The 27,663-nt window shown below is 50.8% G+C and overlaps 1 protein-coding gene across 1 annotated transcript; it reads right to left on the bottom strand.

Annotated features, from left to right (window-relative positions):
* Positions 1-743: 743 nt before the first annotated feature.
* LOC146009831 (uncharacterized) lies at positions 744-25,875 on the bottom strand. The gene is made up of 5 exons (XM_083150354.1): positions 25,767-25,875; positions 15,827-15,905; positions 12,056-12,153; positions 11,806-11,962; positions 744-2,455 (listed from the first exon to the last, which is right to left on the bottom strand). The coding sequence occupies exons 2-5, from the start codon at positions 15,858-15,860 to the stop codon at positions 1,167-1,169; spliced, it is 1,578 nt and encodes a 525-aa protein (XP_083006480.1). The 5' UTR covers positions 15,861-15,905; positions 25,767-25,875; the 3' UTR covers positions 744-1,166.
* Between the last annotated feature and the right edge of the window lie 1,788 nt (positions 25,876-27,663).

Here is a 27,663-nt window from a genome sequence, read left to right as displayed (position 1 = left end):
CAAGACTGGGACAAGACACCGGATTAAGACCCTGGGACCTACCTATGGGATCAAGATAGGTAAGTATCAGTATGTGTGTAATGTATGTATTAACGTTTTATTTTTATTGTGGGTCAGTGTGTTTATTTCACTATTTTTTTAACTGTGGAACTACAATGCCCCGCAGGCTGGGACTTGTGGAACTAATGCCCCGCAGGCTGGGACTTGTGGAACTAATGCCCCGCAGGCTGGGACTTGTGGAACTAATGCCCCGCAGGCTGGGACTTGTGGAACTAATGCCCCGCAGGCTGGGACTTGTGGAACTAATGCCCCGCAGGCTGGGACTTGTGGAACTAATGCCCCGCAGGCTGGGACTTGTGGAACTAATGCCCCGCAGGCTGGGACTTGTGGTTCTCCAAGTCCCAGCTTGCGGGGGAGGCTTGCTGGGACTCATAGTTCCACAGTTTTATACAATAGTTTATTCTTTTTTTACACCATTTTATCAGCCCGGTGACCACCGCCCAGGGTCACCGGGGACAGCACCAGGTTTCAGCCTGGTCAGATAAGTCCTGGGGGGGGTCCCCACTCCCCCAGGGCCCCTGGCCAGGCTGACCGGTCAGGGGGTTAATGCTTTGGCCGGGGGGACTTGTATAAAAAGTCTCCCTCTGGCTGTGGCATTACCCTGCTGGCTGGTTTGGCCTGGGGCTGGTTCTTTAAATACAGGGGACCCCTAGTCATTTTGTCCCCGTATTTTGGGAACCAGCCCCGGACCTGGGGCTGGTTGTTAAAAATCGGGGAACCCCTATTTGTCGGGTTCCCTGATTTTTAATTACCGGCCCCGACTCGGATCTGACTGATCTGTGCAGGCTTAAAGCAAATACGACAGGGATATCAGGGTGTATTTTCCTGCCGTATTTTCGTGGCTGTTTCACGCCAATTAGCAACCGTATTATCAATACGGCTGCTTAGTACATCAGGAACCACCATTCTTTTGAATGGTGATTCCTGTCGTATTCTATCGATGGTGCAGACATTTGTATTTGTAAATACAAATACGAATGTCCCATTATTAAGAATATGAAAATACATTTTTTTGGCATAGTAAATGCCAAACACGTATACACCAAAAAATTTGTATTTTCATATGACAATACGATTTTTTTTTTTTGTAAATTCCCCCCATCATCTCAACTGTGACTTATCTGATGTCTAACCAGATTTAATTTGTGTTTAAAACATTTCCCGCACTCAGAGCATAGAAATGGCCTCTCACTTGTGTGACTTTTGTGATGTCTGCTCATTTGTGATTTCTGCGTAAAACATTTCCCACACTCAGAGCATACAAATGGCCTCTCGCCTGTGTGAATTCTCTGATGTCTAACAAGGTCTCGTTTGGATATAAAACATTTTCCACACTCAGAGCATGGAAATGGCCTCTCACCTGTGTGAATTTTCTGATGTCTAACAAGTTCAGGTTTGTAGGTAAAACATTTCCCACAATCCGAGCATGGAAATGGTTCCTCAACTGTGTGACTTCTCTGATGTACAATAAGATGAGATTTCCGTGTAAAACATTTCCCGCACTCAGAGCATGAAAATGGTTTTTCACCTGTGTGTATTCTCTGATGTATAACAAGTTCTGATGTGTGTCTAAAACATTTCTCACACTCAGAGCATGGAAATGGTTTCTCACCTGTATGAATTGTCTGATGTTTATCAAGATCTGATTTGCGCCTAAAACATTTATCGCACTTAGAGCAGGGAAATGGTCTCTCACCTGAATGAATTATCTGATGACTAACAAGTCCTGATTTGTGTGTAAAAGATTTCTCACATTCAGAGCATGAAAATGGCCTCTCACCTGTATGAATTTTCTGATGACTAACAAGGTCTGATTTCCGTGTAAAACATTTCCCACATTCCGTGCACAGAAATGGTTTCTCAGCTGTGTGACTTATCTGATATCTAACAAGTTCTGATTCCTGTGTAAAACATTCCCCGTACTCAGAGCGTGTAAATGTTTTTTCACCTGTATGACGTCTCTGATGTATAACAAGTTCCAATTTGCGACTAAAACATTTTCCACAATCCGAGCATAGAAATGGCCTCTCACTTCTCTGATGTGCAAAAAGATAGGATTTCTTTGTAAAACATTTTCCACACTCAGAGCATCGATACAGCCTCTCACTTGTGTCACGTCTCTGATGTGTAACATGTAGGTTAGATATTACACATTTCCCACCCCCAGAGCAGGGACACTGTGTATCACATGTATGAGATGCATGGTGGGTATTAGAAGAACGGGAATCACGGTTAGAGGGATCAGATGGTATATCAGCGCTGTCAGGTACTGGTTGTATATATGCAGTAATAGGGATGTCTCCTGGAGAGTCCTGTGTGATGTCATCTTCTAGTTTAGTTTCTGCAGCCAAGATGCGATCTCCCTCCAGGGCATCTCTGCTTGTGTCTCCCCCTGCTGGAGATAATATAACTATTATTATACAGTGTACACACATAACTCCACACTACAGAGAGTATACAGTAATTCCCATCAGTCCCTGCTTGTGTCTCCCCCTGCTGGAGATAATATAACTATTATTATTATACAGTGTACACACATAACTCCGCACTACAGAGAGTATACAGTAATTCCCATCAGTCCCTGCTTGTGTCTCCCCCTGCTGGAGATAATATAACTATTATTATTATACAGTGTACACACATAACTCCGCACTACAGAGAGTATACAGCAATTCCCATCAGTCCCTGCTTGTGTCTCCCCCTGCTGGAGATAATATAACTATTACTATTATACAGTGTACACACATAACTCCGCACTACAGAGAGTATACAGCAATTCCCATCAGTCCCTGCTTGTGTCTCCCCCAGCTGGAGATAATATAACTATTATTATTATACAGTGTACACACATAACTCCGCACTACAGAGAGTACACAGCAATTCCCATCAGTCCCTGCTTGTGTCTCCCCCTGCTGGAGATAATATAACTATTATTATTATATAGTGTACACACATAACTCCGCACTACCGAGAGTATATAGGGGAGTGCAGGAGTATGATGTATGAGATACACCACAGAGTGCAGGGAGGAGACTGGTCAGATCTCTGGGCTGGTAACACACAGTGACATGATGTGAGGGGGAGAGCAGGAGTATAATAGGGGCTGATGGCTGCTGATGTATGAGATACACCAGAGAGTGCGGGAAGGAGACTGGTCAGATCTCTGGGCTGGTAACACACAGTGACATGATGTGAGGGGGAGCAGGGGTATAATAGGGGCTGATGGCTCCTGATGTATGAGATACACCAGAGAGTGCGGGAAGGAGACTGGTCAGATCTCTGGGCTGGTAACACACAGTGACATGATGTGAGGGGAGAGCAGGAGTATAATAGGGGCTGATGGCTCCTGATGTATGAGATACACAAGAGAGTGCAGGGAGGAGACTGGTCAGATCTCTGTGCTGGTAACACACAGTGACATGATGTGAGGGGGAGAGCAGGAGTATAATAGGGGCTGATGGCACCTGATGTATGAGATACACCAGAGAGTGCGGGGAGGAGACTGGTCAGATCTCTGGGCTGGTAATACACAGTGACATGATGTGAGGGGGAGAGCAGGAGTATAATAGGGGCTGATGGCTCCTGATGTATGAGATACACCAGAGAGTGCGGGGAGGAGACGGGTCAGATCTCTGGGCTGGTAACACACAGTGACATGATGTGCGGGGAGAGCAGGAGTATAATAGGGGCTGATGGCTCCTGATGTATGAGATACATCAGAGAGTGCGGGGAGGAGACTGGTCAGATCTCTGGGCTGGTAACACACAGAGACATGATGTGAGGGGGAGAGCAGTAGTATAATAGGGGCTGATGGCACCTGATGTATGAGATACACCAGAGAGTGCGGGGAGGAGACTGGTCAGATCTCTGGGCTGGTAACACACAGTGACATGATGTGAGGGGGAGAGCAGGAGTATAATAGGGGCTGATGGCTCCTGATGTATGAGATATACCAGAGAGTGCGGGGAGGAGACTGGTCAGATCTCTGGGCTGGTAACACACAGTGACATGATGTGATGGGGAGAGCAGGAGTATAATAGGGACTGATGGCTCCTGATGTATGAGATACACCAGAGAGTGCGGGGAGGAGACTGGTCAGATCTCTGGGCTGGTAACACACAGTGACATGATGTGAGGGGAGAGCAGGAGTATAATAGGGGCTGATGGCTCCTGATGTATGAGATACACCAGAGAATGCGGGGAGGAGACTGGTCAGATCTCTGGGCTGGTAACACACAGTGACATGATGTGAGGGGAGAGCAGGAGTATAATAGGTGCTGATGGCTCCTGATGTATGAGATACACCAGAGAGTGCGGGGAGGAGACTGGTCAGATCTCTGGGCTGGTAACACACAGTGACATGATGTGAGGGGAGAGCAGGAGTATAATAGGGGCTACAAAGAAAAAACGGAGAGACTCAGACTAGGTGAGTCAAGCAGCGCTCAAGTCAATGAAATAATACCAAAAATTGAAAAGGTATAACAATTTTTACTGTTTCTTTAAAAACACATGTAAATACAATACACAAATAAAACCAATATCATAATGACATAATGAATGAAAGGGGGGGAATAAAAGTAAACTGGAATGAATGAAAAAATACAAATTATTAAGAAAAAAAGTCCCGCCTCAATGGACACAAAAGAATGTACTGTGTCGACACTTTTTGAAGAAATAACAGGTAAGTGCACGTTACCAACAGTGAGTAGTGGATCCTATGTGATTGGTTATTGCCCCCCACCTCTGGACACAATTGTGACACCCTGTCAGACCTGGACACTACCTCCATTGCTCATCCTAATTGGATATTTGCTATTTGGCGGACACCGTGCATGATAAACCACTGGTTAACACCATCTACACCAGTGTGGACTGCTATTAGGCACGGAAGCCACCTACTCATCCTATTGCTGGAAATCCAATCTGGGTGAAATCGCTCCAGACAACTTTCGGTGATTGAGATAATTACATCAGTCTCTCACCCCAACAATAAAAGGTCTGGTTTACATCAAGCGAATACCTCCAGCGGCACCAAACATTACCGCAAACATCGAGAGGACCCCCAGTATTATCCACATCCAAAGGATCCACTACTCACTGTTGGTAACGTGCACTTACCTGTTATTTCTTCAAAAAGTGTCGACACAGTACATTCTTTTGTGTCCATTGAGGCGGGACTTTTTTTCTTAATAATTTGTATTTTTTCATTCATTCCAGTTTACTTTTATTCCCCCCCCTTTCATTCATTATGTCATTATGATATTGGTTTTATTTGTGTATTGTATTTACATGTGTTTTTAAAGAAACAGTAAAAATTGTTATACCTTTTCAATTTTTGGTATTATTTCATTGACTTGAGCGCTGCTTGACTCACCTAGTGTGAGTCTCTCCGTTTTTTCTTTGTATTCTCGAGTGGGGAGTGACTACCCCCACAACTAAGCAGCTGCTCTAATCGGAGACCCAGCCCATTGCAAGGCGCCTGACTATTCCTAGTGAATACAAGTATAATAGGGGCTGATGGCACCTGATGTATGAGATACACCAGAGAGTGTGGGGAGGAGACTGGTCAGATCTCTGGGCTGGTAACACACAGTGACATGATGTGAGGGGGAGAGCAGGAGTATAATAGGGGCTGATGGCTGCTGATGTATGAGATACACCAGAGAGTGTGGGGAGGAGACTGGTCAGATCTCTGGGCTGGTAACACACAGTGACATGATGTGAGGGAGAGCAGGGGTATAATAGGGGCTGATGGCACCTGATGTATGAGATACACCAGAGAGTGCGGGGAGGAGACTGGTCAGATCTCTGGGCTGGTAACACACAGTGACATGATGTGAGGGGGAGAGCAGGAGTATAATAGGGGCTGATGGCTCCTGATGTATGAGATACACCAGAGAGTGCGGGGAGGAGACCGGTCAGATCTCTGGGCTGGTAACACACAGTGACATGATGTGAGGGGAGAGCAGGAGTAGAATAGGGGCTGATGGTTCCTGATGTATGAGATACACCAGAGAGTGCGGGGAGGAGACTGGTCAGATCTCTGGGCTGGTAACACACAGTGACATGATGTGAGGGGGAGAGCAGGAGTATATTAGAGGCTGATGGCTCCTGCTGTATGAGATACACCAGAGAGTGCAGGGAGGAGACTGGTCAGATCTCTGGGCTGGTAACACACAGTGACATGATTTCAGGGGGAGAGCAGGAGAATAATAGGGGCTGATGGCTCCTGAAGTATGAGATACACCAGAGAGTGCGGGGAGGAGACTGGTCAGATCTCTGGGCCGGTAACACACAGTGACATGATGTGAGGGGGACAGCAGGAGTATAATAGGGGCCAATGTCTGCTGTTGTATGAGATACACCAGAGAGTGCAGGGAGGAGACTGGTCAGATCTCTGGGCTGGTAACACACAGTGACATGATGTGAGGGGGAGAGCAGGAGTATAATAGAGGCTGATGGCTCCTGATGTATGAGATACACCAGAGAGTGCGGGGAGGAGACTGGTCAGATCTCTGGGCTGGTAACACACAGTGACATGATGTGAGGGGAGAGCAGGAGTATAATAGGGGCTGATGGCTCCTGATATATGAGATACACCAGAGAGTGCGGGGAGGAGACTGGTCAGATCTCTGGGCCGGTAACACACAGTGACATGATGTGAGGGGGAGAGCAGGTGTATAATACGGGCTGATGGCTCCTGATGTATGAGATACACCAGAGAGTGCAGGGAGGAGACTGGTCAGATCTCTGGGCTGGTAACACACAGTGACATGATGTGAGGGGGAGAGCAGGAGTATAATAGGGGCTGATGGCTCCTGATGTATGAGATACACCAGAGAGTGCGGGGAGGAGACTGATCAGATCTCTGGGCTGGTAACACACAGTGACATGATGTGAGGGGCAGAGCAGGAGTATAATAGGGGCTGATGGCTGCTGATGTATGAGATACACCAGAGAGTGCAGGGAGGAGACTGGTCAGATCTCTGGGCTGGTAACACACAGTGACATGATGTGAGGGGAGAGCAGGAGTATAATAGGGGCTGATGGTTCCTGATGTATGAGATACACCAGAGAATGCGGGGAGGAGACTGGTCAGATCTCTGGGCTGGTAACACACAGTGACATGATGTGAGGGGAGAGCAGGAGTATAATAGGGGCTACAAAGAAAAAACGGAGAGACTCAGACTAGGTGAGTCAAGCAGCGCTCAAGTCAATGAAATAATACCAAAAATTGAAAAGGTATAACAATTTTTACTGTTTCTTTAAAAACACATGTAAATACAATACACAAATAAAACCAATATCATAATGACATAATGAATGAAAGGGGGGGAATAAAAGTAAACTGGAATGAATGAAAAAATACAAATTATTAAGAAAAAAAGTCCCGCCTCAATGGACACAAAAGAATGTACTGTGTCGACACTTTTTGAAGAAATAACAGGTAAGTGCACGTTACCAACAGTGAGTAGTGGATCCTATGTGATTGGTTATTGCCCCCCACCTCTGGACACAATTGTGACACCCTGTCAGACCTGGACACTACCTCCATTGCTCATCCTAATTGGATATTTGCTATTTGGCGGACACCGTGCATGATAAACCACTGGTTAACACCATCTACACCAGTGTGGACTGCTATTAGGCACGGAAGCCACCTACTCATCCTATTGCTGGAAATCCAATCTGGGTGAAATCGCTCCAGACAACTTTCGGTGATTGAGATAATTACATCAGTCTCTCACCCCAACAATAAAAGGTCTGGTTTACATCAAGCGAATACCTCCAGCGGCACCAAACATTACCGCAAACATCGAGAGGACCCCCAGTATTATCCACATCCAAAGGATCCACTACTCACTGTTGGTAACGTGCACTTACCTGTTATTTCTTCAAAAAGTGTCGACACAGTACATTCTTTTGTGTCCATTGAGGCGGGACTTTTTTTCTTAATAATTTGTATTTTTTCATTCATTCCAGTTTACTTTTATTCCCCCCCCTTTCATTCATTATGTCATTATGATATTGGTTTTATTTGTGTATTGTATTTACATGTGTTTTTAAAGAAACAGTAAAAATTGTTATACCTTTTCAATTTTTGGTATTATTTCATTGACTTGAGCGCTGCTTGACTCACCTAGTGTGAGTCTCTCAGTTTTTTCTTTGTATTCTCGAGTGGGGAGTGACTACCCCCACAACTAAGCAGCTGCTCTAATCGGAGACCCAGCCCATTGCAAGGCGCCTGACTATTCCTAGTGAATACAAGTATAATAGGGGCTGATGGCACCTGATGTATGAGATACACCAGAGAGTGTGGGGAGGAGACTGGTCAGATCTCTGGGCTGGTAACACACAGTGACATGATGTGAGGGGGAGAGCAGGAGTATAATAGGGGCTGATGGCTGCTGATGTATGAGATACACCAGAGAGTGTGGGGAGGAGACTGGTCAGATCTCTGGGCTGGTAACACACAGTGACATGATGTGAGGGAGAGCAGGGGTATAATAGGGGCTGATGGCACCTGATGTATGAGATACACCAGAGAGTGCGGGGAGGAGACTGGTCAGATCTCTGGGCTGGTAACACACAGTGACATGATGTGAGGGGGAGAGCAGGAGTATAATAGGGGCTGATGGCTCCTGATGTATGAGATACACCAGAGAGTGCGGGGAGGAGACCGGTCAGATCTCTGGGCTGGTAACACACAGTGACATGATGTGAGGGGAGAGCAGGAGTATAATAGGGGCTGATGGTTCCTGATGTATGAGATACACCAGAGAGTGCGGGGAGGAGACTGGTCAGATCTCTGGGCTGGTAACACACAGTGACATGATGTGAGGGGGAGAGCAGGAGTATATTAGAGGCTGATGGCTCCTGCTGTATGAGATACACCAGAGAGTGCAGGGAGGAGACTGGTCAGATCTCTGGGCTGGTAACACACAGTGACATGATGTCAGGGGGAGAGCAGGAGAATAATAGGGGCTGATGGCTCCTGAAGTATGAGATACACCAGAGAGTGCGGGGAGGAGACTGGTCAGATCTCTGGGCCGGTAACACACAGTGACATGATGTGAGGGGGACAGCAGGAGTATAATAGGGGCCAATGTCTGCTGTTGTATGAGATACACCAGAGAGTGCAGGGAGGAGACTGGTCAGATCTCTGGGCTGGTAACACACAGTGACATGATGTGAGGGGGAGAGCAGGAGTATAATAGAGGCTGATGGCTCCTGATGTATGAGATACACCAGAGAGTGCGGGGAGGAGACTGGTCAGATCTCTGGGCTGGTAACACACAGTGACATGATGTGAGGGGGAGAGCAGGTGTATAATACGGGCTGATGGCTCCTGATGTATGAGATACACCAGAGAGTGCAGGGAGGAGACTGGTCAGATCTCTGGGCTGGTAACACACAGTGACATGATGTGAGGGGGAGAGCAGGAGTATAATAGAGGCTGATGGCTCCTGATGTATGAGATACACCAGAGAGTGCGGGGAGGAGACTGGTCAGATCTCTGGGCTGGTAACACACAGTGACATGATGTGAGGGGAGAGCAGGAGTATAATAGGGGCTGATGGCTCCTGATATATGAGATACACCAGAGAGTGCGGGGAGGAGACTGGTCAGATCTCTGGGCCGGTAACACACAGTGACATGATGTGAGGGGGAGAGCAGGTGTATAATACGGGCTGATGGCTCCTGATGTATGAGATACACCAGAGAGTGCAGGGAGGAGACTGGTCAGATCTCTGGGCTGGTAACACACAGTGACATGATGTGAGGGGAGAGCAGGAGTATAATAGGGGCTGATGGCTGCTGATGTATGAGATACACCAGAGAGTGCGGGGAGGAGACTGGTCAGATCTCTGGGCTGGTAACACACAGTGACATGATGTGAGGGGAGAGCAGGAGTATAATAGGGGCTGATGGCTCCTGATATATGAGATACACCAGAGAGTGCGGGGAGGAGACTGGTCAGATCTCTGGGCTGGTAACACACAGTGACATGATGTGAGGGGAGAGCAGGAGTATAATAGGGGCTGATGGCTCCTGATATATGAGATACACCAGAGAGTGCGGGGAGGAGACTGGTCAGATCTCTGGGCTGGTAACACACAGTGACATGATGTGAGGGGAGAGCAGGAGTATAATAGGGGCTGATGGCTCCTGATATATGAGATACACCAGAGAGTGCGGGGAGGAGACAGGTCAGATCTCTGGGCTGGTAACACACAGTGACATGATGTGAGGGGGAGAGCAGGAGTATAATAGGGGCTGATGGCTCCTGATGTATGAGATACACCAGAGAGTGCGGGGAGGAGACTGGTCAGATCTCTGGGCTGGTAACACACAGTGACATGATGTCAGGGGGAGAGCAGGAGTATAATAGGGGATGATGGCTCCTGATGTATGAGATACACCAGAGAGTGTGGGGAGGAGACTGGTCATATCTCTGGGCTGGTAACACACAGTGACATGATGTGAGGGGGAGAGCAGGAGTATAATAGGGGCTGATGGCACCTGATGTATGAGATACACCAGAGAGTACGGGGAGGAGACTGGTAAGATCTCTGGGCTGGTAACACACAGTGACATGATGTGAGGGGGAGAGCAGGAGTATAATAGGAGGTCTGATGGCTCCTGATGTATGAGATACACCAGAGAGTGCGGGGAGGAGACTGGTCAGATCTCTGGGCTGGTAACACACAGTGACATGATGTGAGGGGGAGAGCAGGAGTATAATAGGGGCTGATAGGTGCTGATGTATGAGATACACCAGAGAGTGCAGGGAGGAGACTGGTCAGATCTCTGGGCTGGTAACACACAGTGACATGATGTGAGGGGGAGAGCAGGAGTATAATAGGGGCTGATGGCTGCTGATGTATGAGATACACCAGAGAGTGCGGGGAGGAGACTGGTCAGATCTCTGGGCTGGTAACACACAGGGACATGATGTGAGGGGGAGAGCAGGAGTATAATAGGGGCTGATAGGTGCTGATGTATGAGATACACCAGAGAGTGCAGGGAGGAGACTGGTCAGATCTCTGGGCTGGTAACACACAGTGACATGATGTGAGGTGGAGAGCAGGAGTATAATAGGGGCTGATAGGTGCTGATGTATGAGATACACCAGAGAGTGCAGGGAGGAGACTGGTCAGATCTCTGGGCTGGTAACACACAGTGACATGATGTGAGGGGGAGAGCAGGAGTATAATAGGGGCTGATGGCTGCTGATGTATGAGATACACCAGAGAGTGCGGGGAGGAGACTGGTCAGATCTCTGGGCTGGTAACACACAGGGACATGATGTGAGGGGGAGACCAGGAGTATAATAGGGGCTGATGGCACCTGATGTATGAGATACACCAGAGAGTGCGTGGAGGAGACTGGTCAGATCTCTGGGCTGGTAACACACAGTGACATGATGTCAGGGGGAGAGCAGGAGTATAATAGGGGCTGATGTCTCCTGGTGTATGAGATACACCAGAGAGTGCGGGGAGGAGACTGGTCAGATCTCTGGGCTGGTAACACACAGTGACATGATGTGAGGGAGAGAGCAGGAGTATAATAGGGGCTGATGGCTGCTGATGTATGAGATACACCAGAGAGTGCGGGGAGGAGACGGGTCAGAAGCATTTAAATTAGTTTACCAGAGCAAGGTGTTGAATCAGACATTGCTTGTAGTGACTAAGCAAGGAGGATATGTGACTTTTTAGAATATAAAAAACATTTTTTATTCACCTGTTCTAAAATCTGTAGGGATCTCCTCCTTACACTGCTGATCACCCCTCGCATACATCTCTTCTTCTCCCTCTGTATCTTCTACTTTAATAATTGTCAAGTACGTCTCTTCTTCTCCCTCTGTATCTTCTGCCTTCATATTAGAAAGGTGCTCATCCTAAAAAAACACAAAATATAACACACAGCATCTGTACAGATCATATAGTGACAATCACTTTGGTATATTGGTGAAAGCCTAAATCCCACCTACCTGATCCTCCTGTGGGGTCCGGTGATTCTCCTCTGTACAATCCTGTGAATACAGAGGACGGGGACATCTCTCTGGGGTATTCCTGTTACTGGGCCCATCTGTAGGAGACACGCAGTGACTGAGTACATTGTATATATGTGATTATCCTGGGTATACAGAGGACGGGGACATCTCTCTGGGGTATTCCTGTTACTGGGCCCATCTGTAGGAGACACACAGTGACTGAGGACATGGTATATATGTGATTATCCTGGGAATACAGAGGACGGGGACATCTCTCTGGGGTATTCCTGTTACTGGGCCCATCTGTAGGAGACACGCAGTGACTGAGGACATGGTATATATGTGATTATCCTGGGAATACAGAGGACGGGGACATCTCTCTGGGGTATTCCTGTTACTGGCCCATCTGTAGGAGACACGCAGTGACTGAGGACATGGTATATATGTGATTATCCTGGGAATACAGAGGACGGGGACATCTCTCTGGGGTATCTCTGTTACTGGGCCCATCTGTAGGAGACACGCAGTGACTGAGGACATTGTATATATGTGATTATCCTGGGAATACAGAGGACGGGGACATCTCTCTGGGGTATTCCTGTTACTGGCCCATCTGTAGGAGACACGCAGTGACTGAGTACATTGTATATATGTGATTATCCTGGGTATACAGAGGACGGGGACATCTCTCTGGGGTATTCCTGTTACTGGGCCCATCTGTAGGAGACACACAGTGACTGAGGACATGGTATATATGTGATTATCCTGGGAATACAAAGGACGGGGACATCTCTCTGGGGTATTCCTGTTACTGGGCCCATCTGTAGGAGACACGCAGTGACTGAGGACATTGTATATATGTGATTATCCTGGGAATACAAAGGACGGGGACATCTCTCTGGGGTATTCCTGTTACTGGGTCCATCTGTAGGAGACACGCAGTGACTGAGGACATTGTATATATGTGATTATCCTGGGAATACAGAGGACGGGGACATCTCTCTGGGGTATTCCTGTTACTGGGCCCATCTGTAGGAGACACGCAGTGACTGAGGACATGGTATATATGTGATTATCCTGGGAATACAGAGGACGGGGACATCTCTCTGGGGTATCTCTGTTACTGGGCCCATCTGTAGGAGACACACAGTGACTGAGAACATTGTATATATGTGATTATCCTGGGAATACAGAGGACGGGGACATCTCTCTGGGGTATTCCTGTTACTGGCCCATCTGTAGGAGACACGCAGTGACTGAGGACATTGTATATATGTGATTATCCTGGGAATACAGAGGACGGGGACATCTCTCTGGGGTATTCCTGTTACTGGGCCCATCTGTAGGAGACACACAGTGACTGAGGACATTGTATATATGTGATTATCCTGGGAATACAGAGGACGGGGACATCTCTCTGGGGTATCTCTGTTACTGGGCCCATCTGTAGGAGACACACAGTGACTGAGGACATTGTATATATGTGATTATCCTGGGAATACAGAGGACAGGGACATCTCTCTGGGGTATTCCTGTTACTGGGCCCATCTGTAGGAGACACACAGTGACTGAGGACATTGTATATATGTGATTATCCTGGGAATACAGAGGACGGGGACATCTCTCTGGGGTATCTCTGTTACTGGGCCCCTCTGTAGGAGACACGCAGTGACTGAGGACATGGTATATATGTGATTATCCTGGGAATACAGAGGACAGGGACATCTCTCTGGGGTATTCCTGTTACTGGCCCCATCTGTAGGAGACACACAGTGACTGAGGACATGGTATATATGTGATTATCCTGGGAATACAGAGGACGGGGACATCTCTCTGGGGTATTCCTGTTACTGGGCCCATCTGTAGGAGACACACAATGACTGAGGACATGGTATACACAATGACTGAGGACATGGTATATATGTGATTATCCTGGGAATACAGAGGACGGGGACATCTCTCTGGGGTATTCCTGTTACTGGGCCCATCTGTAGGACACACACAGTGACTGAGGACATTGTATATATGTGATTATCCTGGGAATACAGAGGACAGGGACATCTCTCTGGGGTATTCCTGTTACTGGCCCCATCTGTAGGAGACACGCAGTGACTGAGGACATTGTATATATGTGATTATCCTGGGAATACAGAGGACGGGGACATCTCTCTGGGGTATTCCTGTTACTGGGCCCATCTGTAGGAGACACGCAGTGACTGAGGACATTATATATATATGTGATTATCCTGGGAATACAGAGGACGGGGACATCTCTCTGGGGTATTCCTGTTACTGGCCCATCTGTAGGAGACACACAGTGACTGAGGACATTGTATATATGTGATTATCCTGGGAATACAGAGGACGGGGACATCTCTCTGGGGTATTCCTGTTACTGGCCCCATCTGTAGGAGACACGCAGTGACTGAGTACATTGTATATATGTGATTATCCTGGGAATACAGAGGACGGGGACATCTCTCTGGGGTATTCCTGTTACTGGCCCCATCTGTAGGAGACACACAGTGACTGAGGACATTGTATATATGTGATTATCCTGGGAATACAGAGGACGGGGACATCTCTCTGGGGTATTCCTGTTACTGGGCCTATCTGTAGGAGACACGCAGTGACTGAGGACATGGTATATATGTGATTATCCTGGGAATACAGAGGATGGGGACATCTCTCTGGGGTATCTCTGTTACTGGACCCATCTGTAGGAGACACACAGTGACTGAGGACATGGTATATATGTGATTATCCTGGGAATACAGAGGACGGGGACATCTCTCTGGGGTATTCCTGTTACTGGGCCCATCTGTAGGAGACACACAGTGACTGAGGACATTGTATATATGTGATTATCCTGGGAATACAGAGGACGGGGACATCTCTCTGGGGTATTCCTGTTACTGGGCCCATCTGTAGGAGACACACAGTGACTGAGGACATGGTATATATGTGATTATCCTGGGAATACAGAGGACGGGGACATCTCTCTGGGGTATTCCTGTTACTGGGCCCATCTGTAGGAGACACACAGTGACTGAGGACATTGTATATATGTGATTATCCTGGGAATACAGAGGACGGGGACATCTCTCTGGGGTATTCCTGTTACTGGCCCATCTGTAGGAGACACGCAGTGACTGAGGACATTGTATATATATGTGATTATCCTGGGAATACAGAGGACGGGGACATCTCTCTGGGGTATTCCTGTTACTGGGCCCATCTGTAGGAGACACACAGTGACTGAGGACATGGTATATATGTGATTATCCTGGGAATACAGAGGACGGGGACATCTCTCTGGGGTATTCCTGTTACTGGCCCATCTGTAGGAGACACGCAGTGACTGAGGACATGGTATATATGTGATTATCCTGGTAATACAGAGGACGGGGACATCTCTCTGGGGTATTCCTGTTACTGGGCCCATCTGTAGGAGACACCCAGTGACTGAGGACATGGTATATATGTGATTATCCTGGGAATACAGAGGACGGGGACATCTCTCTGGTGTATCCCTGTTACTGGGCCCATCTGTAGGAGACACACAGTGACTGAGGACATTGTATATATGTGATTATCCTGGGAATACAGAAGACGGGGACATCTCTCTGGGGTATTCCTGTTACTGGGCCCATCTGTAGGAGACACACAGTGACTGAGGACATTGTATATATGTGATTATCAGATGCTGGGTGTATATAGGGAACCCCCATACCTGCTCTCCCCTGTACAATAAATGTCTCCTCTTACCCAGTGATGTGAGGGGCTGGTGATTCTCCATCATCACGTCCTTGTACAGACCCCTGTGTTCCTCTATATACTCCCCCTCCTGCATGGAGAGATAGACAGTGACACCCTGACACCTTATAGGAACCTGACACACAATGATATATACGGTAGAAGAACCACATATTATCCGGACTCTCTCTTAGTGATATACTATACAATGTGAGATAACTACTACCACGGTGTATACAGCCCACAGGACAGAACGCTGGAGGTATACGTGGCACTGGCCAAGTGTAATATATAAAACACACAATTTTATTAACAACTAGTAAAATAATAGAAATCCCCACAAAAATATTAGTTATAAAAGCAAAAGGCAGAAATAACGCAGCACTATATGATGTCACCATATGTGGAAGCTCTGCACCCAATTCTACCACTTGGTAGTGACTAATCCCATCCCCTAATCATGATGTCACCATATGTGGGAGCTCTGCACCTAATACTACCACTTGGTAGTGACTAAACCCCTCCCCTATTCATGGCATGCACGTATGTATGTCACATGATGCATAGACAATTTAGGACATTAAGGCCTCAGTAATCTGTTGTGTAAATATAATAGTCCTGTTATTAGGTCACACTGGGTATAAGGAAGGAAGAAGGAAAAGCACATGAGGAGGGGAAAGGGCCCTGCACGTGAGAGCTTACATACCACAGGGGAGGGGCAGACAGACAGGTGACACAGGTGGGGTAGGCTGTGCAGTGAGAGTGGATCAGGTGAGAGATGCTGGGTGTGAGCAACAAGTGGGGTCTTGGGAGCCTGTGAGTAGTTTTTTAGAGAGGTAGAGAATGTGAGGGGGGAGAGGGACGAGCCGCTGTGCAGGGTCCCGGAGCCTGCCGCCCACAGGAGAGAAGAGGAGCCGCTGTGCAGGGAGCCGGAGCCACACACACCTTCCTCTGAGGTCATCTTGCTTAGATGACTGAGGCCTGGATCCAGGAGTGCTTGCATATCACGTATGTATATTGGTTGTGGCTAATAGCTGCAGCCTGCCGCCCACAGGAGAGAAGAGGATCCTGTGCAGGAAGCCGGAGCCTGCTGCCCACAGGAGGGAAGAGGACGTTGTGCAGGGAGCCGGAGCCTGCCGCCCCCAGGAGAGAAGAGGATCCTGTGCAGGGAGCCAGAGCCTGCCACCCAAAGGAGAGAAGAGGATCCTGTGCAGGGAGCCGTAACCTGCCGCCCAAAGGAGAGAAGAGTATCCTGTGCAGGAAGCCGGAGCCTGCTGCCCACAGGAGGGAAGAGGACGTTGTGCAGGGAGCCGGAGCCTGCCGCCCCCAGGAGAGAAGAGGGCCGTGTGGAGGGAGCCGGAGCCTGCCGCCCACAGGAGAGAAGAGGATCCTGTGCAGGGAGCTGGAGCCTGCCGCCCAAAGGAGAGAAGAGGATCCTGTGCAGGGAGCTGGAGCCTGCCGCCCACAGGAGGGAAGAGGACCCTGTGCAGGGAGCCGGAGCCTGCCGCCCACAGGAGAGAAGACGAGCTGCTGCACTGTGCTGGGAGCCGGAGCCTGCCGCCCACAGGAGAAAGATGAGCCGCTGTGCAGGGAGCCGGAGCCTGCCGCCCACAGGAGAAAGACGAGCCGCTGTGCAGGGAGCCGGAGCCTGCCAGCCACAGGAGAGAAGACGAGCCGCTGTGCAGGGAGCCGGAGCCTGCCACCCACAGGAGAGAAGAGGAGCCGCAGTGCAGGGAGCCGGAGCCTGCCGCCAACAGGAGAGAAGAGGAGCCGCTGTGCAGGGAGAGGGAGCCTGCCGCCCACAGGAGAGAAGACGAGCCGCTGTGCAGGGAGCCGGAGCCTGCCACCCACAGGAGAGAAGAGGAGCCGCTGTGCAGGGAGAGGGAGCCTGCCGCCCACAGGAGAGAAGACGGGCCGCTGTGCAGGGAGATGGAGCCTGCCGCCCACAGGAGAGAAGACGAGCCGCTGTGCAGGGAGCCGGAGCCTGCCACCCACAGGAGAGAAGACGAGCCGCTGTGCAGGGAGCCGGAGCCTGCCGCCCACAGGAGAGAAGAGGAGCCGCTGTGCAGGGAGAGGGAGCCTGCCGCCCACAGGAGAGAAGACGGGCCGCTGTGCAGGGAGATGGAGCCTGCCGCCCACAGGAGAGAAGACGAGCCGCTGTGCAGGGAGCCGGAGCCTGCCACCCACAGGAGAGAAGAGGAGCCGCTGTGCAGGGAGATGGAGCCTGCCGCCCACAGGAGAGAAGACGAGCTGCTGTGCAGGGAGCCGGAGCCTGCCACCCACAGGAGAGAAGACGAGCCGCTGTGCAGGGAGCCGGAGCCTGCCACCCACAGGAGAGAAGACGAGCCGCTGTGCAGGGTGATGGAGCCTGCCGCCCACAGGAGAGAAGACGAGCCGCTGAGCAGGGAGCCGGAGCCTGCCACCCACAGGAGAGAAGACGAGCCGCTGTGCAGGGAGCCGGAGCCTGCCACCCACAGGAGAGAAGACGAGCCGCTGTGCAGGGAGCCGGAGCCTGCCAGCCACAGGAGAGAAGAGGAGCCGCTGCGCTGTGCAGGGAGACGGAGACTGCCGCCCACAGGAGAGAAGAGGAGCCGCTGTGCAGGGAGCCGGAGCCTGCCAGCCACAGGAGAGAAGAGGAGCCACTGTGCAGGGAGACGGAGCCTGCCGCCCACAGGAGAGAAGAGGAGCTGCTGCGCTGTGCAGGGAGACGGAGACTGCCACCCACAGGAGAGAAGAGGAGCCACTGTGCAGGGAGATGGAGCCTGCCGCCCACAGGAGAGAAGACGAGCCGCTGTGCAGGGAGATGGAGCCTGCCGCCCACAGGAGAGAAGAGGAGCCGCTGTGCAGGGAGCCGGAGCTTGCCGCCCACAGGAGAGAAGAGGAGCCGCTGTGCAGGGAGCCGGAGCCTGCCGCCCACAGGAGAAGACGAGCCGCTGTGCAGGGAGCAGGAGACTGCCACCCACAGGAGAGAAGAAGAGCCGCTGTGCAGGGTGATGGAGCCTGCCGCCCACAGGAGAGAAGACGAGCCACTGTGCAGGGAGATGAAGCCTGCCGCCCACAGGAGAGAAGACGAGCCGCTGTGCAGGGAGCCGGAGCCTGCCACCCACAGGAGAGAAGAGGAGCCGCTGTGCAGGGAGCCGGAGCCTGCCGCCCACAGGAGAGAAGACGAGCCGCTGTGCAGGGAGCCGGAGCCTGCCGCCCACAGGAGAGAAGAGGAGCCGCTGTGCCGGGAGCCGGAGCCTGCCGCCCACGGGAGAGAAGACGAGCCGCTGTGCATGGAGCCTGCCGCCCACAGGAGAGAAGAGGAGCCGCTGTGCAGGGAGAGGGAGCCTGCTGCCCACAGGAGAGAAGACGGGCCGCTGTGCAGGGAGCCGGAGCCTGCCACCCACAGGAGAGAAGAAGAGCCGCTGTGCAGGGTGATGGAGCCTGCCGCCCACAGGAGAGAAGACGAGCCACTGTGCAGGGAGATGAAGCCTGCCGCCCACAGGAGAGAAGACGAGCCGCTGTGCAGGGAGCCGGAGCCTGCCACCCACAGGAGAGAAGAGGAGCCGCTGTGCAGGGAGCCGGAGCCTGCCGCCCACAGGAGAGAAGACGAGCCGCTGTGCAGGGAGCCGGAGCCTGCCGCCCACAGGAGAGAAGACGAGCCGCTGTGCCGGGAGCCGGAGCCTGCCGCCCACAGGAGAGAAGAGGAGCCGCTGTGCAGGGAGCCGGAGCCTGCCGCCCACAGGAGAAGACGAGCCGCTGTGCAGGGAGCAGGAGACTGCCACCCACAGGAGAGAAGAAGAGCCGCTGTGCAGGGTGATGGAGCCTGCCGCCCACAGGAGAGAAGACGAGCCACTGTGCAGGGAGATGAAGCCTGCCGCCCACAGGAGAGAAGACGAGCCGCTGTGCAGGGAGCCGGAGCCTGCCGCCCACAGGAGAGAAGACGAGCCGCTGTGCAGGGAGCCGGAGCCTGCCGCCCACAGGAGAGAAGAGGAGCCGCTGTGCCGGGAGCCGGAGCCTGCCGCCCACGGGAGAGAAGACGAGCCGCTGTGCATGGAGCCTGCCGCCCACAGGAGAGAAGAGGAGCCGCTGTGCAGGGAGAGGGAGCCTGCTGCCCACAGGAGAGAAGACGGGCCGCTGTGCAGGGAGCCGGAGCCTGCCACCCACAGGAGAGAAGAAGAGCCGCTGTGCAGGGTGATGGAGCCTGCCGTCCACAGGAGAGAAGACGAGCCACTGTGCAGGGAGATGAAGCCTGCCGCCCACAGGAGAGAAGACGAGCCGCTGTGCAGGGAGCCGGAGCCTGCCACCCACAGGAGAGAAGAGGAGCCGCTGTGCAGGGAGCCGGAGCCTGCCGCCCACAGGAGAGAAGACGAGCCGCTGTGCAGGGAGCCGGAGCCTGCTGCCCACAGGAGAGAAGACGAGCCGCTGTGCCGGGAGCCGGAGCCTGCCGCCCACGGGAGAGAAGACGAGCCGCTGTGCATGGAGCCTGCCGCCCACAGGAGAGAAGAGGAGCCGCTGTGCAGGGAGAGGGAGCCTGCTGCCCACAGGAGAGAAGACGGGCCGCTGTGCAGGGAGCCGGAGCCTGCCACCCACAGGAGAGAAGAGGAGCCGCTGTGCAGGGAGACTGCCGCCGCTGACCCACCAGGGTGATCCGTCCGTCACATACAGACCAGTGTGTGAAGGAGTTGGGGGCAGGGAGGGGGTTTGCCTGTTATACAGTCATTAGGTCAACACTATTAAGGTCGACATGCAATGGGTCAACCACTGACGGTCGACAGGGTTTAGGTTGTGTAAAAACAGAAATAACGCATCAATAATTCTATGCTTTTGTTATACTCTGTTTTCTTATATACTGTTATTATTGCTGCAGGTGGCTTTAGCTTGTTGCACAAGGTACTAGCCGCGGCGTTTGAGGCCTACCCTTTTTGCTACGCAGCAGGTGTTTGTTAGAAGCAGCAGCCATTTTGTCAACTAGGACTTGCGTGAAAACATTATAAAATGGCTGAAGATACAGAACAGTGCTGTAAAAGTGATTTCTTATAGAGAATTGTTTTTGGTTTTAGAAGCTTAAGAATGTGATGTTGACAGTATAATGGAGCAAGGACAGACAGCTAGTCTCCACAAACTGAATAATATGGGAACAGGGCCACATATGCGTAGACCCACAAGGCCACTGAATCTTTGCCTAGTAACAAGGAAGGTGGTTGATGGGTGAATGATGACATCATGAGTGAAAGCAGAGCTTGCCAATAAGACTCAATGCTTATGAGTAATTAATTAATTAATGTGATTAAGGTTTAAATATCAGAGTTAGAGAAGGAGGGGGCTGGCAGTTGAGGAAGAACAGGCAGGCACGGGGGGCTGGAGGTAACTATGAAGGAGGTTTAATCATGGCTGATCACTGTCCTTGATAGGTGTCCATTTTGATTTGATTCAGAATTATTGTTTAAGTATTAGCTAATCAATGTCATGTTTCTTGTGTTATAAAGTAAATATATATAAGTTTGCGTTATCAATCATATCGTTATCAGTTGACATGGAAAAGTTCCACACAAGCATTATGTCAGTATTTTTCTGAGCCGACTTGCGGTATTTCATGCCTGTTCCCGTACTGCTGGAAATGTCCAGGTTGCTTTGGAGGTTAATGATGCTACATTCCTCCAGCGCTACATTCCCCGGAGGTAACCAGATGAGAACACGCCGGGAGACACGGCCAACACCGCCGGGAAGAAGTGACCAACCAGAGAGGAGGGAATGACAGCGAGGCACCGGAGCAGGACTAGGTAAGTCGGCAGGGGAGGTAATCGGCCGGGTGTGCAACAACACCGCCCTCTTCACACTCCGCCTGTCAGAGGAGTCACCCACCCGACACCGAAGGGCAACAACCAATGCAGCAGCCCTCCCGCCAGCGAGCGGCACCGACAGGCCGGACCCGCCACTAGCCAAAGCCCAGAATCCGGCAGCACCCAGGACCTGGCTGATAGTGATTCCACAGCCCCCAAGCACAAGCAGAGGCTCACAGCTCCCACAAAGTTACCACCAACCCCAATCCCCATCCCACCACCACCCACTTGTACCATATCCCATCTGTAGAACGCATACCGCATTGCTGCATAACGTACTGTTGTATCCATGAGCTCAGACCGCATCGTCATTTCTGCATTATGACCCCGATGGTTTACAGTTGTTATACCCATAGTTATATTCCAAGTAAAGCATTTACAATACCCATAAATAGCCAGTCTCCAATTCCACCCACAGAAGGGGCAGAGCGCAGGACAAACAAACTGTATTACGGTTACCAGATATAGCTGCAATCACACAATACGTCAGCAGGTATCAGCAGCGCGCCCCAGAGAGGCCTTAGGTGGGCACTAAAAGAGTCGATAAATCCCCACACAAAGAGGTGGTCACAGATCTCAGATTGTTTGGGCGGCTTGTAGTTATCTTCATCGGCCACTAGATGGAACCAACAGATCAAAGGATCAATCCCACACAGACGTTATGGGGGAGGGGACACCTATAATTTGGTGAGTGTTTGTGTCTCATTGTGAATCTGCGCACTGACACGTTGTCTTCCTGAAATGTTGTGTGTTTATACTGACCGGAGTGCCGCCGGATACTGCAGGTTTGGGATGTGTGGCCAGCTCTTAGCTGTACCCCAGCGGAAGGCGACAAATGTAGTGAGTGCCAGAGTCTTGGACATATTATATATATTATTCCCAAAACCTCCTCGCCCTTATATGCCAATGTACAAATTTAAGGCTGCTTCACCACAAGGTTTCCTGAGGGCTCGGAAACAGATCACCACAAATAACTCCCAATAGTGGTGCAGCGCCAATAACTCAACGTCCACAAGTTCTATAAAATTCTCAAAGCAAATGACGGAAACCACCAGCCAATCAGCTCCTACCAGCCATGTCACAGGCTGTGTTTGATAAATGACAGGTAGGAGCTGATTGGCTAGTGGTTTATCACTCTCCATTTTAGCACATCTGGCCCTAATTGAATAGGGGGAGGCCTCTTTTACATACGACTTGTGAAGAAACGAATAAAATACGATCTTGGAAAATTTCCGTCATTTGCTTTGAGAATTTTATAGAACTTGTGGACGTTGAGTTATTGGCGCTGCACCACTATTGGGAGTTATTTGTGGTGATCTGTTTCCGAGCCCTCAGGAAACCTTGTGGTGAAGCAGCCTTAAATTTGGACATTGGCATATAAGGGCGAGGGAGGTATTGGGAATAATATATATAATATGTCCAAGACTCTGGCACTCACTACATTTGTCGCCTTCCGCTGGGGTACAGCTAAGTGCTGGCCACACATCCCAAACCTGCAGTATCCGGCGGCACTCCGGTCAGTATAAACACACAACATTTCAGGAAGACAACGTGTCAGTGCGCAGATTCACAATGAGACACAAACACCCACCAAATTATAGGTGTCCCCTCCCCCATAATGTCTGTGATGGAGGTGAAGCCTCACGCCGTAATGATGACGTCATAGATGCGTACACCCGTCACCAGGAAAATACCGGAATATTGTGGCACTAAGGAATTATCTGTAAAGGACGACCCCTTCCCTCCGGTACCCTTATATAAGTCACATGTGCAGCCGGATACACCCTGGGGTCCTCACACTTACTAAGCGCCCCACGCTGCTACACTATTGCTCCTGCTCCCCCTGTATAGTAGGACACTACATGCTGCTCCCCCTGTATAGTAGGACACTACATGCTGCTCCCCCTGTATAGTAGGACACTGCATGCTGCTCCCCCTGTATAGTAGGACACTGCATGCTGCTCCCCCTGTATAGTAGGACACTGCATGCTGCTCCCCCTGTATAGTAGGACACTACATACTGCTCCCCTGTACAGTATTACACTACATGCTGCTCCCCCTGTATAGTAGGACACTACATACTGCTTCCCCTGTACAGTAGGACACTACATGCTGCTCCCCCTGTATAGTAGGACACTACATGCTGCTCTCCTGTATAGTAGGACACTGCATGCTGCTCCCAATGTATAGTAGGACACTACATGCTGCTCCCCCTGTATAGTAGGACACCACAGGCTGCTCCCCCTGTATAGAACACTGCATGCTGCTCCCCCTGTATAGTAGGACACCGCATACTGCTCCCCCCTGTATAGTAGGACACTACATGATGCTCCCCTGTATAGCAGGACACTACATGCTGCTCCCCTGTATAGTAGGACACTACATGCTGTTCCCCCTGTATAGTAGGACACACCAGGCTGCTCCCCCTGTATAGTAGGACACTACATGCAGCTCCCCTGTATAGTAGGACACTACATGCTGCTCCCCCTGTATAGTAGGACACTACATGCTGCTCCCCCTGTATAGTAGGACACTACATGCTGCTCCCCTGTATAGTAGGACACTACAGGATGCTCCCCTGTATAGTAGGACACTACAGGATGCTCCCCCTGTATAGTAGGACACACCAGGCTGCTCCCCCTGTATAGTAGGACACACCAGGCTGCTCCCCCTGTATAGTAGGACACTACATGCTGCTCCCCCTGTATAGTAGGACACTACATGCTGCTCCCCCTGTATAGTAGGACACTACATGCTGCTCCCCTGTACAGTCGGACACTACATGCGGCTCCCCCTGTACAGTAGGACACTACATGCGGCTCCCCTGTACAGTAGGACACTACATGCTGCTCCCTCTGCATAGTAGGACACTACATGCTGCTCCCCCTGTATAGTAGGACACTACATACTGCTCCCCTGTACAGTATTACACTACATGCTGCTCCCCCTGTATAGTAGGACACTACATACTGCTCCCCCTGTACAGTAGGACACTACATGCTGCTCCCCCTGTATAGTAGGACACTACATGCTGCTCCCCTGTATAGTAGGACACTACATGCTGCTCTCCTGTATAGTAGGACACTGCATGCTGCTCCCAATGTATAGTAGGACACTACATGCTGCTCCCCCTGTATAGTAGGACACCACAGGCTGCTCCCCCTGTATAGTAGGACACTACATGCGGCTCCCCTGTACAGTAGGACACTACATGCGGCTCCCCTGTACAGTAGGACACTACATGCTGCTCCCTCTGTATAGTAGGACACTACATGCTGCTACCCCTGTATAGTAGGACACTACATGCTGCTCCCCCTGTATAGTAGGACACTACATACTGCTCCCCCTGTACAGTAGGACACTACATGCTGCTCCCCCTGTATAGTAGGACACTACATGCTGCTCCCCTGTATAGTAGGACACTACATGCGGCTCCCCTGTATAGTAGGACACTACATGCTGCTCCCCTGTATAGTAGGACACTACATGCAGCTCCCCTGTATAGTAGGACACTACATACTGCTCCCCTGTACAGTAGGACACTACATGCTGCTCCCCCTGTATAGTAGGACACTACATGCTGCTCCCCTGTATAGTAGGACACTACATGCGGCTCCCCTGTACAGTAGGACACTACATGCTGCTCCCCCTGTATAGTAGGGCACTACATGCTGCTCCCCTGTATAGTAGGACACTACATGCTACTCCTCCTGTATAGTAGGACACTACATGCCGCTCCCCTGTACAGTAGGACACTACATGCTGCTCCCCCTGTATAGTAGGACACTACATGCCGCTCCCCTGTACAGTAGGACACTACATGCTGCTCCCCCTGTATAGTAGGACACTACATGCTGCTCCCCCTGTATAGTAGGACACTACATGCTGCTCCCCTGTATAGTAGGACACTACATGCTGCTCCCCCTGTATAGTAGGACACTACATGCCGCTCCCCTGTACAGTAGGACACTACATGCCGCTCCCCCTGTATAGTAGGACACTGCATGCTGCTCCCCTGTATAGTAGGACACTACATGCTGCTCCCCTGTATAGTAGGACACTACATGCTGCTCCCCCTGTATAGTAGGACACTACATGCGCTCCCCCTTTACAATTGGCGCCATTACCTGCTGTTGCCGGACAGATACTCGGTAGGTACAGCTGGGGAGCGGGACAAGAGATGATTCAGCATCCGTTCCCGAGCTAATTAAATCTCTAATCCCCCCGTTTTCCGGTCTGTGCGTTCCACACTACTTCCGGTCTGTGCGGTCCACCCTACATCCGGGCGGTGCGTTCCAACCTACTTCCGGGCGGTGCGTTCCAACTTACTTCCGGGTTGTGCGTTCCAACCTCCTTTCGGGATATGCGGTCCACCTTAATTGTGGGCTGTGCGTTCCACCATACTTCCGGCCGGTGAGTTCCAATATACTTCCGGGATATGCGGACCACCTTAATTGGGTGCGTTTCAGTATACCTGTGTGTTTCAGATGGAGCAGCATGTGGTGTCCTACTGTACAGAGGCACAGCATGTAGTGTCCTACTGAACAGGGGGAGCAGCCTACGGTGTCCTACTTGGGGGAGCGGCCTGTGGTGTCCTAATATAAAGGGCATGTGATGTCCTACATTACAGGGGGAGCAGCATGTGGTGTTCTATTATACAGGGGGAGCGGCATATAGTGTCCTACTATACAGGGGAAGCAGGCAGCATGTAGCATCCTAATGTACAGGGGGAGCAGCACATGGTGTCCTATTATACAGGGGGAGCAGTATGTAGGGTCCTACTATACAGAGGGTGCAGCATGTAGCATCCTACTGTACGGGGGGCAGCATGTGGTGTCCTATTATACAGGAGGAGGAGCATGTAGTGTCCCACTTAGGGTGACCAACTCATCCCTTTAATCAGGGACACATATTAATTACACAGGTTCTGTGGCAGTTTAAAACCAGGTGAAAGCCAGCCACAGAACCTGTGTAATTAATATGTGTCCCGGATTAAAGTAATGAGTTGGTCACCCTAGTCCCACTATACAAGGAGAGCAGCATGTGTTGTCACACTATACAGTGGGAGCAGCCTGTGGTGTCCTACTATACAGGGGGAGCGGCCTGTGGTGTTCTACTATACAGGGGGAGCGGCCTGTGGTGTCCTACTATACAGGAGGAGCGGCCTGTGGTGTCCCTACTATACAGGGGGAGCGGCCTGTGGTGTCCTACTATACAAGGAGAGCAGCATGTGTTGTCACACTATAAAAAGGGGATCGGCCTGTGGTGTCCTACTATACAGGGGGAGTGGCCTGTGGTGTCCTACTATACAGGGGGAGTGGCCTGTGGTGTCCTACTATACAGGGGGAGCGGACTGTGGTGTCCTTACTATACAGGGGGAACGGCAAGGAGTGACCTATTATACAGGGGGAGCGGCATGTGGTGTCCTATTATACAGGGGGAGCAGTATGTAGTGTCCTACTATACAGAGGGAGCAGCATGTAGTGTCCTACTATACAGGGGGAGAGGTATGTAGCGTCCTACTGTACAGGGGGAGCAGTATGTAGTGTCCTACTATACAGAGGGAGCAGCATGTAATGTCCTACTGTACAGGGGGAGAGGTATGTAGCGTCCTACTGTACAGGGGGAGCAGCATGTGGTGTCCTATTATACAGGGGGAGCAGTATGTAGTGTCCTACTATACAGAGGGAGCAGCATGTAATGTCCTACTATAACTATACAGGGGGAGCAGCATGTAGCGTCCTACTGTACAGGGGGAAAGGTATGTAGCGTCCTACTGTACAGGGGGAGCAGCTTGTGGTGTCCTATTATACAGGGGGAGCAGTATGTAGTGTCCTACTATACAGAGGTAACAGCATGTAATGTCCTACTATAACTATACAGGGGGAGCAGCATGTAGCGTCCTACTATACAGGGTGAGAGGTATGTAGCGTCCTACTGTACAGGGGGAGCAGCATGTGGTGTCCTATTATACCGGGGGAGCAGTATGTAGTGTCCTACTATACAGAGGGAGCAGCATGTAAT

The sequence above is a fragment of the Crinia signifera genome, chromosome 6 (assembly GCF_055691185.1).
Source record: "Crinia signifera chromosome 6, ASM5569118v1, whole genome shotgun sequence".
Classification (NCBI taxonomy): Eukaryota; Metazoa; Chordata; class Amphibia; order Anura; family Myobatrachidae; genus Crinia; species Crinia signifera.
The sequence above is the reverse complement of the archived record's forward strand: the minus strand, read 5'-3'. Positions and strand labels throughout refer to the sequence as shown.